General features: G+C 36.9%; 1 protein-coding gene across 4 annotated transcripts in view; it reads left to right on the top strand.

Annotated features, from left to right (window-relative positions):
- Positions 1-16121, top strand: part of CCDC171 (coiled-coil domain containing 171) — a 312135-nt gene that overhangs the window by 79023 nt on the left and 216991 nt on the right. For all 4 annotated transcript variants that reach the window (XM_028512445.2, XM_036021569.1, XM_028512435.2 and 1 more), the window contains one exon: positions 12459-12597. In XM_028512445.2, the coding sequence (XP_028368246.1) occupies positions 12459-12597 (139 nt within the window). The remainder of the gene's footprint in view (positions 1-12458; positions 12598-16121) is intronic.

The following is a 16121-nucleotide window of genomic DNA, read 5'->3' as shown; positions in this document are numbered from 1 at the left end:
TGGGGTCGAACCAGTGACCCTTTGGTTCCCAGACCAGCACCCAGTCTACTGAGCCACACCAGCCAGGGCGAGTCCAACTTTTTTGGGACTCTCTGAGCTTCCTGGATTTCCTGGAAGTCTATTTCCTTTGCCAGATTAGGGAAGTTCTCCCTCATTATTTGTTCAAATAAGTTTTCAATTTGTTGTTCTTCCTCTTCTCGTTTTGGCACCCCTATCATTTGGATGTTGGAACATTTAAAGATGTCCTGGAGGTTCCTAAGCCTCTTCTTATTTTTTTGAATTCTTGTTTCTTCTTTCTTTTCTGGTCTGATGTTTTTTGCTTCCTTCTGGTCCACACTGTTGATTTGAGTCCCAGTTTCCTTCCCATCACTATTGGTTTCCTGTACATTTTCCTTTATTTCACTTAGTGTAACCTTCATTTTTCATCTAATTTGTGACCAAATTCAATCAATTCTGTGAGCATCCTGATTACCAGTGTTTTGAACTATGCATCTGATAGGTTGGCTATCTCTTCGTTGCTTAGTTGTATTTTTTCTGGATCTTTGATATGTTCTTCTATTTGGACCATTTTTTTTTGTTTTGTTTTGTTTTGTTTTGTTTTGACCTGCCTGTTATGTAGTGAGGGGCGGAGCCTTAGGTGTTCATCAGAGGGAGAGGTAACCCAGTTGCTGGGTTGTGACGCTGTCTGTCGGGGAGGGGTCCGAGAGGGAACAATGGTGCTTGCTGTACTCTCTGCTGGATTTCAGTCACTTCCCCGACTTCCCACAGGCAAATTGGGCCCTTTTGGTGCTGATTACCAGGTGGGTGGGTTTGTGTACATTCTAGGACCCTGTGGGTCTCTCCAGTGAACCCTCCTGTGAGGTTGGGAGTTTCTCTCAGCACCTCAACCCCCACAGGTGTTTTCAATGAGTGGTTTGAGGCTGTATTTCCCCAAGCTGGGGCCCTGGGTTGTACAGTTGGTCCCACTTCCCAGTTGTTTCTCCTGGTTTATCTGTACTCAAATGTGGGAGCACCCAGTTCAGCAATCTGCCGTCTTGCCGGGTCCACCCGCTGCTGCCTTAACAGGACAGCTGCAGTCTTGTGTGCCCTGCTCCACAACCCACTGCCTCTATGGGTCTGCCAGCTGCCATCTTGCCTGCCCTTCTCCTCTAGCCTCTGCCTTGCTGCGAGTCCTTTCTGCCCTGCTGCCCACCTCCACCCCTCCTACTGGTCTGGATGAATGTGTCTTCTTTAACTCCTTGGTTGTCAGACTTCTATACAGTTCAATTTTCTGTCAGTTCTGGTTGTTATTTTGTTTCTAAATTGTTGTTGTCCTTCTTTTGGTTGTTCGAGGAGGCACAGTGTGTCTACCTACACCTTCATTATGGCCAAGTAGTATTCATTGTGTAAATGTCCCATAGTTGTTTTATCCATTCATCTACTGATGGACACTTGGGCTGCTTCCATATCTTGGTGATGGTAAATAACGCTGCAGTGAGGATAGGGTGCTTATATTCTTTCAAATTAGTGTTTTGGGTTCCTTTGAATATATTCCCAGAAGTGAGATTGCTAGGACAAAAGGCAGATCCATTTTTAACTTTTTGAGATATTTCCATACTACTTTCCACAGTGGCTGTACCAGTCTGCATTCCCACCAACAGTGCAAAAGGATTCCCCTTTCTCCATATCCTCCCTAGCACTTGTTGTCTGTTGATTTATTGATGATAGCCAGTCTGACAGATGTGAGATATCTCATTGTGGTTTTATTTGCATTTCTCTGATGATTAGTGACATTGAGAGTCTTTTCATTTATCTATTGGCCATCTGTATGTCCTTTTTGGAAAAGTGTCTATTCAGGTCCTTTGCCCATTTTTTAATTGTGTTTTTTTAGGGGGGGTGTTGAATTTTGCAAATATTTTATGAATTTTGGATATTAACTCTTTACCAGATGTATTGGTGAACATGTTCTCCCATTCTGTGGCTTGTCTTTTCACTTTGTTGATAATTTCCTTTGCTGTGCAAAAACTTTTTAGTTTGGTATTGTTCCATTCATTTATTTTTTCTTTTGTTTCCTTTGCCTGGGGAGATATATCCAATAAATTGTTGCAATAAGTAATGTCCAAGATTTTGCTACCTATGTTCTCTTCTAGGATTTTTTTGGTTTGGGGTCTAACATTTATGTCTTTGATCCATTTTGAATTTATTCTTGTGTGTAGTGCAAGAAGGTGGCCTGGTTTCATTTGTTTGCACATATTTGTCCAATTTTCCCAACATCATTTATTGAGTAAACTATATTTAGCTCATTGTATGTACTTGCTTCCTTTGTCGAATATTATCTGACTATAAAGGGGTAGATTTATTTCTGGGCTCTCTATTCTGTTCCATTGATCTGTTTTTATGCCAATCTGTGTCTGTTTTTATGCCAATACCATGTGGTTTTGATTACTATGGACTTATAGTATAGTTTAATATTAGGTAGCGTAATTCCTCCAACTTTGTTATTCTTTGTGAGATCGCTGTTGCTATGTGGAACTTTTTGTGGTTCTACATAAGTTTTTGAAATACCTCTTCTAGTTTTGTGAAATATTCATTGGAATCTTGATACAAATTATGTTGAATCTGTAGATTTCTTTGGGCAGTGTGGACATTTTAATGATGTTAATTCTTCCTATCATAAATCCAGGATGTGTTTCCACTTATTTGTATCTTCAGTTTCTTTCTTCAGTATCTTATAATTTTTTGAGTACAGGTCTTTTATATCCTTGATTAGATTTATTCCTAGGTATTTTATTCTTTTTGAACCAGTTGTGAATGGGATTGTTTCTTTAATTTCCCTTTCTGTTAGTTGGTTATTATCATATAGAAATTGAACTGATTTCTGGATATTAATTTTGTATCCAGCTACTTTGCTGAATTCATTTATCAGTTCTGGTAGTTTCTTGATGGAATCTTTGGGGTTATCTAGGAAAAGTATTATGTCACTTGCAAATAAAGACAGTTTTACTTCTTCCTTTCCAATTTGGATGCCTTTTATTTCTTCTTCTTGTCTAATTGCTGTGGCTAGGACTTCCAGTACTATGTTGAATAAGAGAGGTGAAAGTGGACATCCCTGTCTCATTTCTAATCTTAAAGTGAATGCTTGTAGTTTTTGTGTATTGACTATGATGCTGACAGTGGGTTTGTAATATATGGCCTTTATTATATTTAGGTATATTCTCTCTATTCCCACTTTACTGAGAGTTTTTATCATAAATTGGTGCTGGATTTTATCTAATGCCTTTTCTGCATCTATTGTAATGATTGTGTGGTTTTTATCCTTCATTTTGTTTATGTGGTAAATCACAATGATTGACTTGTGAATGTTGTACCAACTTTGCATTCCCATAATAAATACCACTTGATCATGGTGTATGATCTTTTAGATGCATTACTCTATTCAGTTTGCTAATATTTTGTTGAGGACTTTAGCATCTGTTCATTAGGGATGTGGCCTATAATTTTCTTTCTTTGTAGACTCTATCTGGTTTTGAAATTAGGATAATTGCCTAATAAATGAACATAATGAATAAATTGCTTGCCTTGTAAAATGAGTTTGGGAGCCTCCCCTTCTCTTTGAATTTTATGAAATAGTTTGAGAAGGAGAGGTGCTAGTTCTTCTCTGAACATTCGGTCTAAAATTGACCTGTGAAGCCATCTGGCCTGGGGCTTTTTTGGGGGAGTTTTTTGATTACTATTTCAATTTCACTAGATGTAATCTGTCTATTCAGATTCTCTGATTCCCTGATTTATTTTTGGAAGATTGTATGTTTCTGTGCATTTATCCATTTCCTCCAGGTGGTCCACTTTGTTGGTATACAGTTGTTCGTAATATTTTCTCACAATCCTTTTTATTTCTTTGGTGTTAGTTATCTCTCCTCTTTGATTTTGATTTTATTTGGGTCCTTTCTCTTTTTTTCTTGATAAATATGGTTAAAGGTTTTTCACTCTTGTTTATCTTCTCAAAGAACCAGCTCTTGGATTCATTGATCTTTTGTATTTTTTTTAGACTCTATTTTGTTTATTTCCGCTCTGATCTTTATTATTTTCTTCTTTCTACTCAGTTTGAATTTTATTTGTTGTTCTTTTTCAAGTTTCTTTTAAGTGTAAAGCTAGATTGTTTAAGCTTTTTTTTTTTTTTTTTAAGACAGGCCTGCAATGCTATGAATTTCTCTTTTCGGATTGCTTTCCCAGTGTCCCACAGATTTTGGATGGTTGTGTCCTCATTTTAGTTTGTTTTAAGCTATCTTTTGATTTCTTCCTCGATCTTGTTATTGACCTATTGTTTAATAACATGTTATTTAGGTTCCATGTGTTTGCATGTTTTTCAGTGTTCTTGTGATTGATTTCTAGTTTCATTGCATTGTGCTCAGAGAAGATGCTTGATATAATTTCAGTCTTCTTAAATGTATTGAGACTTGTTTTGTGTCCTAACATGTGTGGTCTATCCTGGAAAACATTCCATGTGCACTTGAAAAGTATGTATATTCTGCTACTTTGCGGTGAAATGTTGTGAAGATATCAAATAAATCCATTTGATCTAGTGTGTCGTTAAAGCTGCTATCTCCTTGTTGATTTTCTGTCAGGACTGTCTATCCATTGAAGTCATCGTGGTGGTAAAATCCCCAACTATGACTGTATTTCTGTTGATCTCTCCTTTTATGCCCATCAGGATTTGCTTTTATATATTTAGGTGCTCCTATGTTGGTTGCATAAATTTTACTAGGGTTATATCTTGTTGGATTGTTCCCTTTGTCATTATGTAGTACCCTTCTTTGTCTGTTATTATAGCTGTGGTTTTAAAGTCTGTTTTGTTGGATATAAGTACTGCTTTTCCAGCTTATTTTTTCTTTTCCATTTGCATGAAATATCTTTTTCCATCCTTTACTTTTAGTATGTGTGTATCTTTTGATCAAAGATGGGTCTCTTGGAGACAGCGTATATGTGGGTCTTGTTTTCTTATCCATTCAGCTACCCTATATCTAATGGTTGGAGGATTTAAGCCATTTACATTGATAGATACGTATGTAGTGCCATTTTATTGTTAGACTGTTTTCCTCCAGTAGTTGTTGTTGCTGTTGTCCTCCACCTTTTCTTTTCCTTCTTAAAGTCAGCCCTTTAAGATTTGTTGCAGTACTGGTTTGGTGTTAACAAACTCCTATAACTTTTTGTTATCTGGAAAGCTCCTTATTTCTCCTTTGACTTGAAATTATAGCCTTGCTGGGTAAACTAGCCTTGGTTGTAGGTCCTTGCTTTTCATAATCTTGAATATTTCATACCACTCCCTTCTGGCCTGAAATATTTTTTTAAGATGACAGATGACAGACTAATTGGTGCTCCTTTGTATGTAACTACCTGCTTTTCTCATGCGGCCTTTAGGATTCTCTTCTTTAAGCCTTGTCATTTTAATTATGATGTGTCTCAGTGTAGGCTTCTTTGAGTGCAACTTGTGTGGGACTCTCTGAGCTTCCTGGACTTGGGTTTTTTTTTCCTTCACCAGATTAGGGAAGTTTTTGGTCATTATTTCTTCAAATAGGTTCTTGATCTCTTGCTTGTTATCATCCTTCTGGTATTCCCATGATGTGGATGTTATTGTATTTCATGTTGTCCAAAATGTTTATTAAGTTCTTGTCATTTTTTAAAATTCTTTTTTCTTTTTGCTGCTCTGCCTGGGTGTTTTTTTTCTACCTCGTCTTCCAAATCACTGATCCTCTGCTTAATCTAACCTACCATTATTCTTCCAGTGTATTATTTATTTCAGATATTGCATTCTTTATTTCTGATTGATCCTTTTGTATGGTTTCAATGTCTTTTTCATGCTGTTGAGTATCCTTACAATCATTACTCTAAACTCTCTATCTGATAAATTGCTTGCATCCATTCCATCTAGTTCTTCTGGAGAATTCTCTTGTTCTTTCATTTGGGGTCTATTTGTCTTCCCATTTTTGGCTGCTGCTTTGTATTTTCTACCTTAGCTGCTAAACTAATTAGTCATTAAACTAATCAAGCTACAATTACCACCCCTGCTTACACTCCAAAGGTGGGGCAGAGTAATTTTTGTGGGTGGGGCTATTGCTTCCCCTCAGGCTGATGTCATTTGGAGGGGAGTGCCCTGCCTGAGAAAATGACTTCTTTAGTATGGATAATAACTCAGCACAGGGATCATGGTGGTTGTTCCTTTAGTTCTCTTCCCAGAACCACCAACCCCAGTTTCCTCAAGCGTCTCTAGTCCACTTCGCTTTTCTTTTGTCCGAGCCCAGGGTAAGTGGCCACAAACAAAATTTTGTGCATTGTTGCTTTAAGAGGCTCTCTGCGTCTTCAGCCATCAGTCTCTCCCTGGTAGACAGAAACCCTGCTGGTTCTCAAAGCTGGATGTTATCTAGGTTCCCTTTTTGCCCTGGTGCTGCAGGTTGGGGAGCCCAGCTTGGTGTTTAGACCCCACACTTCTCAGGGTGAACCCCTGGGCTGTGGAAATATTTCTCTGGAACTTCGGCTGCTACTTGTGGGAGCTCAGCCAGCCCCCTCTTGCCTCTTCCACACTCCCTGCCAGTCCTGTTGTGGTGAAGTGGTTTCTTCTGTCTGTCGGTGGTTATAAGGCTTATCTCCAGCTAAGCTAGTGTCCAGTTGGTTATTGAATTTCTGTACAAATTAGTTGTAATTCTAGAGTGTAACTTCCATTTACTCCTCTGACATCTTGCTTGTTGTGTGTATTTTTAATGTTTGTTTCTGTTTATGAAAAATTGATCATGATTTTCATCTTCAGGAGTAATATACAGATTCCTTTTACAATACTTCACTTAAGAAGTGAGTAAAAGAAAAGTATTATTCAGGCCCTGGCTGGCGTAGCTCAGTGGATTGAGTGCGGGCTGTGAACCAAAGTGTCGCAGGTTCGATTCCCAGCTAGGGTACATGCCTGGGTTGCAGGCCATAACCCCCAGCAACCGCACATTGATGTTTCTCTCTCTCTCTCTCTCTCTATCTCCCTCCCTTCCCTCTCTAAAAATAAAAATGAATAAAATCTTTGAAAAAAAAAGAAAAGTATTATGCAAATAGTAGTAGTTATTATGAGTATGGCAAATATCATAAAGATGACACTTGAAAAACAGAGTTTGAAAAAATTTAAGTCTTTCACTGTGATTACCTTTATTAATAATGTTTATATTTTCAGCCAGTAATTCCTATTTGAATTGTCTTACTTCCTCTAGGATGACTGAAATTACATTCTTTTTTCATATATGTATTGATTATGCTATTAGAGTCGTCTCAGTATTGCCCCCTTTGCCCTCCTCTGCTTGGTATCCCATTCCCTCCAGCAATCACCCCCTTAGTTCATGTCCATGGGTCATACATATAAGTTCTTTGGCTACTTCTTCTATACTGTTCTTGACATCCCCCTGCCTATTTCACACCTGCCAATTTGTACTTCTTAATCCCTGTACTTTTTCCCCCATTCTTCCCTTTCCCCTTTCCAGCTGATAACCCTCCAAATGATCTCCATATCTACGGTTCTATTCCTGTTTTGTTTGTTTGCTTAGTTTGGTTTTTAGATTCAGTTGTTGATAGTTGTGAGTTTGTTGCCATTTTAATGTTCATAGTTTTGATCTTCTTTTCCTTAAATAAGCCCCTTTAACATTTCATGTAATAATGGCTTGGTGATGAACTCCTTTAGCTTTATCTTGTCTGGGAAGCACTTTATCTACACTTTCATTCTAAATGATGGCTTTTCTGGACAGAGTAATCTTGGTTGTAGTCCTTGCTTTTCATTACTTTGAATACTTCTTGCCAGCCCCGTCTTGCCTGCAAAGTTTCTTTTGAGAAATCAGCTGACAGTCTTATAGAAACTCCTTTGTAGGTAACTCTCTGCATTTCTCTTGTTGCTTTTAAGATTCTTTATCTTTAATTTTTGGCATTTTAATTATGATGTGTCTTGGTGTCATCCTCTTTGGGCGAACTTGTTTGGGACTCTGTGCTTTCTGGACTTGTATGTCTATTTCCTTCGCCAAATTAAAGAAGTTTTCTTTCATTATTTTTCCAAATTAGTTTTCATTTCTTCCTCTTCTCCTTCTGGCATCCTGTGATTCAGATATTAATAAGTTTGGAGATGTCCCAGAGGCTCCTTATTCTATCCTCATTTTTTATATTTTTTTCTTCTTGCTGTTCTGATTGAATGTTTTTCTTTTTTATGTTCCAGATTGTTGATTTGATTCTTGGCTTCATCCCCTCCACTATTGGTTCCCTGTAGACTTTTCTTAATTTCACTTAGTGCAACCTTCATTTCTGCCTGGGTCTTTTTTAGGTTGTTGCAGTACCCCGCGAGTTCTTTGAGCATCCTGATAGCCAGCGTTTTGAACTGTGCATCTGATAGGTTGTTTATCTCCATTTCCTTTAGTTCTTTTTCTGGAGTTTTGTTCTTTTCTTTCATTTGGGCCATATTTCTTTGTCTCCTCACTTTGGCAGCCTTCCTCTGTTTCTGTGTATTTAGGTAGAGCTGCTTTGATTCCCTGTCTTAGTAGCATGGCTTATTGTAGAAGAGGCACCTATAAATAGTGTGGGGTGGAGCCTTAAGTGATTTCCAGGGGGGGCAACCCGTTTCACTGCCTTGTGACTCTGTGTGTGGGAGGGCTTGGAGAAGGGACAGTGTTGCTGCCTGGCCTCTGGAGGTTTTCCCATGAGGAAGCTGTCTTCTGGCCCTGTTGTCAGTCATTTCACTCTCTCCCCGTATGCCAGTTGTGCCCTTCCAGCTGTTGCCCTGGTGCTGAAACCTAGAGGGGATGGGTTTGTATAAGTCCTGAGACCTTTATGGGCCCTTTAATAGTAGTCTCCTGCAAATCCTACAGTTTCTTCAGCTGCCCCAGGTCCCACTGATATTTGTAGCCAGAAGTTATGGAGATTTATCTTCCTGGTGATTGAACCCTGGGCTGGGTGGTCTGGTCTGTGGTTGGGACTGCTCAGTCCTGAGGAATCTGGCGCTACCCATTCTGCCGCCTCTCCACAACTCTCCACCTCTCCATACCTCTCTGCATCTCTGCCCCTCCTAGCTATCTGGATGAGTGTAGCTTCTTTAAACCCTTGGTTGTCAAACTTCCATACAGCTCAATTTTCTGACAACTCTGGGTGATAATTTGTTTTGCAGTCTAGTTGTAGTTTTTGCTGTAGTTGTGCGAGGAGGCACAGTGTGTTTATCTATGCCTCCATCTGACCAGAGGTCTGAATTGACATTCTGTGAGTGTTATTCTATGGACTAATCTTCCTTTATTTCCTTTGAACCATTGCTCAATCTGCACGTTTATATAAAATATGTTTGAAGGGTGTTTATGTAGAATGTAGTGCAGGCTTCTTTACTGTTGCTTTGATTAGGACCTACAATTGAAACTTAGAAGTCAGGATATACTCCTGGCAATTAAAGCTTGGTGGGTGATTGTCATGGATATTGAGGAAAAACAGAGTTCTACAAATGCTGGACTAGAGAAATTTCAAGATGTCTGCTAACAACAGAAGTTCTTTCCTACTGAACCCCAAAGCAGTTTTTTCCCTTGGGTTTGTTTTGCTATTATATTTGTATTTTGGTGCTTGAAGAATTTTATTCAAATTTTATATTTCAAGTAAGCACCAGCTAACAATCCTAAATGCTTTAACAAAATGTCCTTTGTCTGTTTTTTTGTCCATATAACCATGCTATGATAATAAAAGTAGATAATAATAAACAATAAACATGAAGTAATAATGAAACCTCACTACTTATTGATAGTTACTGTGACTTTTATTCCCCATTCCATCTTCATTTCCCTTGTACATGACATGACAGCAGCTTCCATTCCAATTATCTGTAGTGTTGGAAGAATGATATGACATGAGGGATGGCTGGATAAGTTATTTCATTTTTCTCTTTGTACTTCTGACTCTTCTTCAGACTGTATTTTAAAAAAAATATTTAAAAACTCTTTAGAGTCACAAATTCTTGAGTATTAAGTTTTCAAAATATTAATATTTCTAAGGGTTGGATAATGTACTATAAAAGACTTGGTAGATTTGGGGTCTTTAGGATAATCACACCTTCAATTTACAACTTTGAGAGTGGGAAGTTTTGGTATAGAACATTGTTTTACCTGATGGATAGAAATTTTAAGTGAATGACAATGATGAGGTTATAGAGAAAATGCTGACTGAACCTTGCCAGTAGCTAAGATTCTTAAGCTTCTGTTTCCTTCCAGGTAGATCTAGGCAGGCTCTTATTAAAAGTCAGGAGGAGAAAAGTGGAGTGTGTATTTTTGAGCTATAGTTTTGGTCAACATTTTCATTTCATAACAATGAATATCCCTGCATAAAATTGTTTTAGGTGGAATGTATATATACATATTAAATGGAATATATATATATGTTTAAAGAGCTTAACTGAGAATTTGATAAGACTATTTTAACAAATATATGTTATATATAATTTTAGGTAGACTATATATATCCTATATTTCTGTAATCAGATTTTCTTAGTTATAATTTTTTTCCATCTAAAACTTACAGTATTAAACTAAAGGTTTTCACCATTTTTATTTTAGAGTTTTCGACATGTCAAGTCTTCATTAACTGTGGTAACTGATTGCTAAGCAATGGTAGGGAAAGGAGATCATGGTAATCCTTAAATGTAGTTTAAATTTAAATTCAGTTTAAAACAACACTAGTCAAAAATCTGCTACAGAGTGGACTGAATCTAAGGTTGTTTATTTTATCACATTCAATTTAGGAACTTAAAATTTTTTCTAAATATATCACTCAAAAGTATAAAAATAACAAAAGTAGGCCCTGGCTGGTGTGGCTCAGTGGATTGAGCTCTGGCTTGCAAACCAATGGATTGCTGGTTCAATTCTCAGTCAGGGCACATGCTTAGATTCCTGGCCAGATCCCCAGTGGGGGGCACTCAAGAGGCAACCACACACTGATGTTTCTCTCTCTTTCTCCCTCCCTTCCCCTATCTGTAAAAATGAATAAATAAAGTCTTAAAAAATAACAAAAGTATTATAACTTACTAGCATTATTATTATTTTCTTTCTTGGCAAAAGATAGTGCAAAGATGGCTATTTGTTAAAACTTCCTGTTACCGTTGTTACATTCTTGGCTGAGCTTTTTTGTTTTTCTTAAAAAAATAGAGTTGGAATCTGGTAGGAAAATTAACATTTGGACATAGTCTAACATGCAACACAGTACTGTTAAGTTTGTGAAAAGTAGTAGTTTCATACTCATGGCTCTCTGCTACCAGTTTGCACTCATTCGAGGCAGTCACCTTTAATTCTTATTGATGTTTCCTCTGATATTTAACTTCATATTTCTAAATAACATTTATATTCTACCACTTCTTTGATTTCCACCTTTAGATGTTATCTAAGGCCATTACTTGTTTATCTCCATTGTACTCTTCTTCCACACACTACATACTCATTTCTTTCCTCCCTTCCTGCCTAACTTCCTTCCTTCCTTCCCTTTTTCCTTCCTTTCTCGACCCCTAACCCCAACCTTTCTCCATTCTGGACAAATTGCTTTCTGGCTTCCCTTTCACAGTCATCCTGGGACTTCCCTTCACCATCATCCTTTGAATTCCCTCTACTTTTCTTCTATATTAGATTACTTGTTTGCTGATTTTGTGCCTTCTTTGTTTGATTAACTCCCTTGTAAAGTAGCTTCTTGAGAATTCACACATTAAAGGAAAATTTTAAAACCTGCTTTCTGAAAATGTCTTCTTTTGATCTTTACCTTCTTGCGTAGTTGAGATGGCCAGTCATTCAGTTTTAGTCTCAAGAAGTTTGAAGTCATTTGGTGGATTATCTACAACAACTTTTAGGTTAAAGTAATCCCAAGCTATGTTTCATCATATGTCCATGCAAGAACATAAATACAGTGTAATGCCACACTGAACAAAATTTAAATGGGAAGGCATATCCTTTGAAAAGAAATTCCTGTGTTTTCACAGTGAATATGAATGTTTTTTTATTATTCTTGTTTTGGATTTTCCACGCCACCACACCAGTTCCACTTGTATGGACACTCAGGAATAAAACATTGGCTCCATTTCTAATGTTACACTTTAACTGGGAAATTATTTGATAAGACTGTTGTGTCTTGAGGCAGTCTCTGAGCTAATTCACCTGTGGTGTGTGGGTTTGGTTCATCAAAAATAACAGTGAGACCAAATCAACACTAAACATATCTTGCTTATAACAATGGGTATAGGACAACTACCTGCTAACAAAAGGCAGGGAGGTATTATTCATTTAGAGTCTTTCATTGAGAATGTGCAATGCTTTTTATTTGAAAAAAATGAGAGGTGACCTATTGAAGTCTTTTGTCTTGAAAACATTATGTGTATAATACATTTGCCACTTATCTTAAAGGTGTATAATAGGACTTTATGAAAGCATATTTGAAAAACTTGCTCTGACATTTTAATTTTTCAGATTAGAAAGAGAATATTTCTCCAAAAACAAGAAATTAAATGAAGAGATTGAGGAACAGAAGAAAGTAATTACAGACCTTTCAAAGAGACTCCAGTATAATGAAAAAAGTTGCAGTGAATTACAGGAAGAACTTGTAATGGTAAGGATAAAAAAAACCCTATGGCAATTATTTTATTGGATCACATTTGATGTTTAACAGGTTTTTTTCCTCATGGCATGCCACATGATGATAATATGAAAGTAATTTAGTGACATTGATATAAAATTTCAAAATTAGAGATGCCTGTTGCAACTAAGATGCACATAATAAGACCTCTCTTTTCTGGAATTGGGAAAACTAATCAAATATATGTAAATGCTGAATTATAGAATGTTTTAAAATTTACTCAGTAGTTTTTACTTATCTTTTTTATTTTTAGGTGCATAAAACAATGTCACCTGGGTGGGTGGGGGAGTCAGGGTTTGTACCTAGCAGGTCTAATGATTTGGAAGACTCCTCTTTGTAGTGATTTGCACCTGGTCACTTTGTTTCCATTCTGCAGTAAACTAGCTTTCACACCGTCACCAAATTTATCTAACACGTTGATCTGTTCTTGTCACCGTTCATTCAAAAACCACCAATGTCTGCCTATTGCTCTCAGAACGAAGTCCAGCTTTTTGTCGAAGGCCCTTTTCTTTGGCTCCACGTTAACTTTTCTAGCTTCTTTTCCATTGCCTTACTTCAGCCACAGTAGAGTACTTTGGCTTCCTAAACACATGATGTATTATCATATCTTCTTGGTTTTGTTCAGGTTTTCAGTACTTTTTACCCACATTGATTAAAACGCTCCTTCTCTTTTTTCTATTGAAGAATTCCTGTACATCCTGTAACATTGTGCTGTGACAGCCTTGCAACCTGTGCAGCTTTCACACTGCACAGTGGTCTCATCTTTCCCACTTTATTTTCTATCTAATGTCGGAGTTCTGCCCCTGACTCACTGGGTGTGTCTTTAGTGCTTTGCTTGGCTTTTTTACCATAACATGCACCAGAGCTGGTGTGTACTGTCTGTCCTAAAAACTGTGATTGCATTGAGGTTAGCTTAATTCATGTTACATACCAGGATTACACTCTAGTTCTTGCCTCAGAAACATTTATTAGGTGGATTTCTTTGGTTGATGCAATATTCTCCTACTCTGCAGTTTTCTGGGAACCATAACAGAGAGGGCATAAAGTGTATAGTAATATCCAATTTCCTCTTTGTCTTATTCTACACACACACACACACCCACCCACCCAAACACACACACCCCTTCCTCAGGCACTTGGCTACTTCAATTTCAATTATATCCCACAACTCTTAGTGATATCATTTGTGGAGGGAAATGAGTCTTTTTTCTCCTTGTTAAAAAACTTGAGGTTATACTGTAATTCTAATACTAAGTTATAATACTAAGAAGTGGTGGCCAAATCAGTTTTGCCCAGACAGAAAGGTAATGATAGGTTAAACTTGAAACTGTCATTTTTAAGTGATCTAGTTTTATATACATTCTTCATGCAACTGAAGGTAGTCAATGTGTTCTGATTTAGGGGTTGGTATTGCTTGCTCTGTAGTTGAATTTGTTGTTTCACTGCCGTGGATGTGAGGTTTTAGAAAGCCTTAAGCTCTCTGTGTTGCGTACTCTGGTGCCTGCATACTGTTATGTGCTACCCTGAATTTCATGGGCTGTTACCTCTTAACTGCTGAGCCAGGGGTGTGAGTCTGTGGTGGGTAAAACCATGTCAGAGTCATTGAGCTGAGCCTTGGACTGGTCTGCTTGCTCAGACATTGTACGCAGTTTGGTAAGTGAGCCAGAGTTGTAACAGAATGTAACAGTAAAGACAGTCAGCAATACAGATTGCATGCATCCTTCTCATTCTGGTTCCCTAGCACTCCACTCAGTAGACAGAAAAGAAAAGACTGGATTAATTCACTGCTGAGGGTATGGGTGCTTTGTGCTTAAAAAAATTTACTTGGTGCCAGCCAGTTTTTGCTCTTTACCATTTACAATTTGGTAAGTGGCCTCCAATAAGGCAAGTTGTAGCTCACTAGCAACCTCCTTTTGCTCGTCTGGGCCCTTGGCATTTCATCCTATAGAACGCTGTTGTCTGATCATAGTGCTGAAGATTGTAGATTGTTTTTTCAAAGCTTGATACATTACTGAAAGCAGTTGAAGACCTGTGAATAGTTAGGTGTTGAAGAGCTAATGGGATGTTCAAGAAACTTATTCAGGTTGCAGCCTAAATGATTTACAGTTCATATAGTTCAACCTAACTATTTATAGTTTACTCTACATTTTTTTATCTCTCTTAAGCCCCTATCTAGCTTTATGTCTTATTTTCTTCCATCTTTGTTTTGTTTTCCTCCTTTTTTTCCTTCACTGTTATCTTTCTTCTTTTAACTTGCTCTGCTTTATGCTGATTAGAACTGTTGCTCTACCTCTTTACCTGACTATAATATGAAATTTTAAAATTATTTAATGAGTATTTATTTGAAAGAAATAGTATTACATTAAATAGTAAGTACAGTGTTTTTGTTTTTATAAAAAATTACCATTTTTCTAAAAGTATTTTTGTCATACATAATCCCTTATTGCCTTTTTTTTTTCCTTTAAATAGATTAGTGGCTTTTGAGGGGCAGGTAGGAAGTTTTTAAAAATTGTTGTGTAAAGAGATATCTATCAAATTAAAAAGTTTAAACCACAGAAAATGGAGTTAATTTACTTCTGCATCCTCAAAGTCTGGCTGTGAATTTTTGCTTTGAATTCATAATTGTTTTTGACCAAAGAGAAAATGACTTAGGAAGCTTTTACCTTTTGTTTTGGAAATCAAACTTTGTTTCAATGACATTTCATAACTCTGTGTATCCCAGTGTGTCTTTCCCACAGTTCTGTTTCTCTTGACCATAATAGTTTCAATATTTTATAGAAAATAGGTGGGAAGCAGAAATTACCTACAGGTAATTTTTCTCTCCCTTTGAGATAACAGCTTGTTTTCTAGTTTAGGTCATGTTCATGGCCATTATTCAAGTCTTAGTTTTTATTCTCTCTGTTGCATTGCAAGAGAAAATTAAAGCTTCTTTCCTCTGTAGGTTTACGAGAGAGATAAAGGTATTATTAATAATATGCAAACACTTCAGGAAGTTTTGAGACTTAAAAATAACAGCTGTGTAATGTAGTGCATTATAGCCTTTTAGAGCCTTAGAGATCAACTTGGTCAGGATACACAAAGTGTTAATAAACCACTTGGAAAGTGATAGCTCCCCTGTGTCAAGAGATATAATACAAACATAGAGCATAATTTTGGAAACGTCCAAAGTATAAACCCAGCTGAATTTAATTGTGCTTTTATATTAATGAAATTAATAATTAAATTTATGATTAGTAAGTGAATAGTATATTCTTATCTTTAATGTCATAGAATTAATAAAATTTCAACATTGGACATCTAAGGATTTAACAAAATTAGTTTCATGTTCCGTGTAATATAGTATTGAATTTTACTTTAAAAGTTTTGATTAAAATTGAACTATTAATTTCAAGATCTATGAATTTAATAATGATTTAATCAAGTGCTAAATAAAACCGAATTTCTAGTTTAAGCTGCTCAGTGATCACGCTTATTAAAGTTCAGAGGCTCCACAGATC

The sequence above is a fragment of the Phyllostomus discolor genome, chromosome 3 (assembly GCF_004126475.2).
Source record: "Phyllostomus discolor isolate MPI-MPIP mPhyDis1 chromosome 3, mPhyDis1.pri.v3, whole genome shotgun sequence".
NCBI classification, from domain to species: Eukaryota; Metazoa; Chordata; class Mammalia; order Chiroptera; family Phyllostomidae; genus Phyllostomus; species Phyllostomus discolor.
This window is presented reverse-complemented; position numbering and strand designations above follow the sequence as displayed.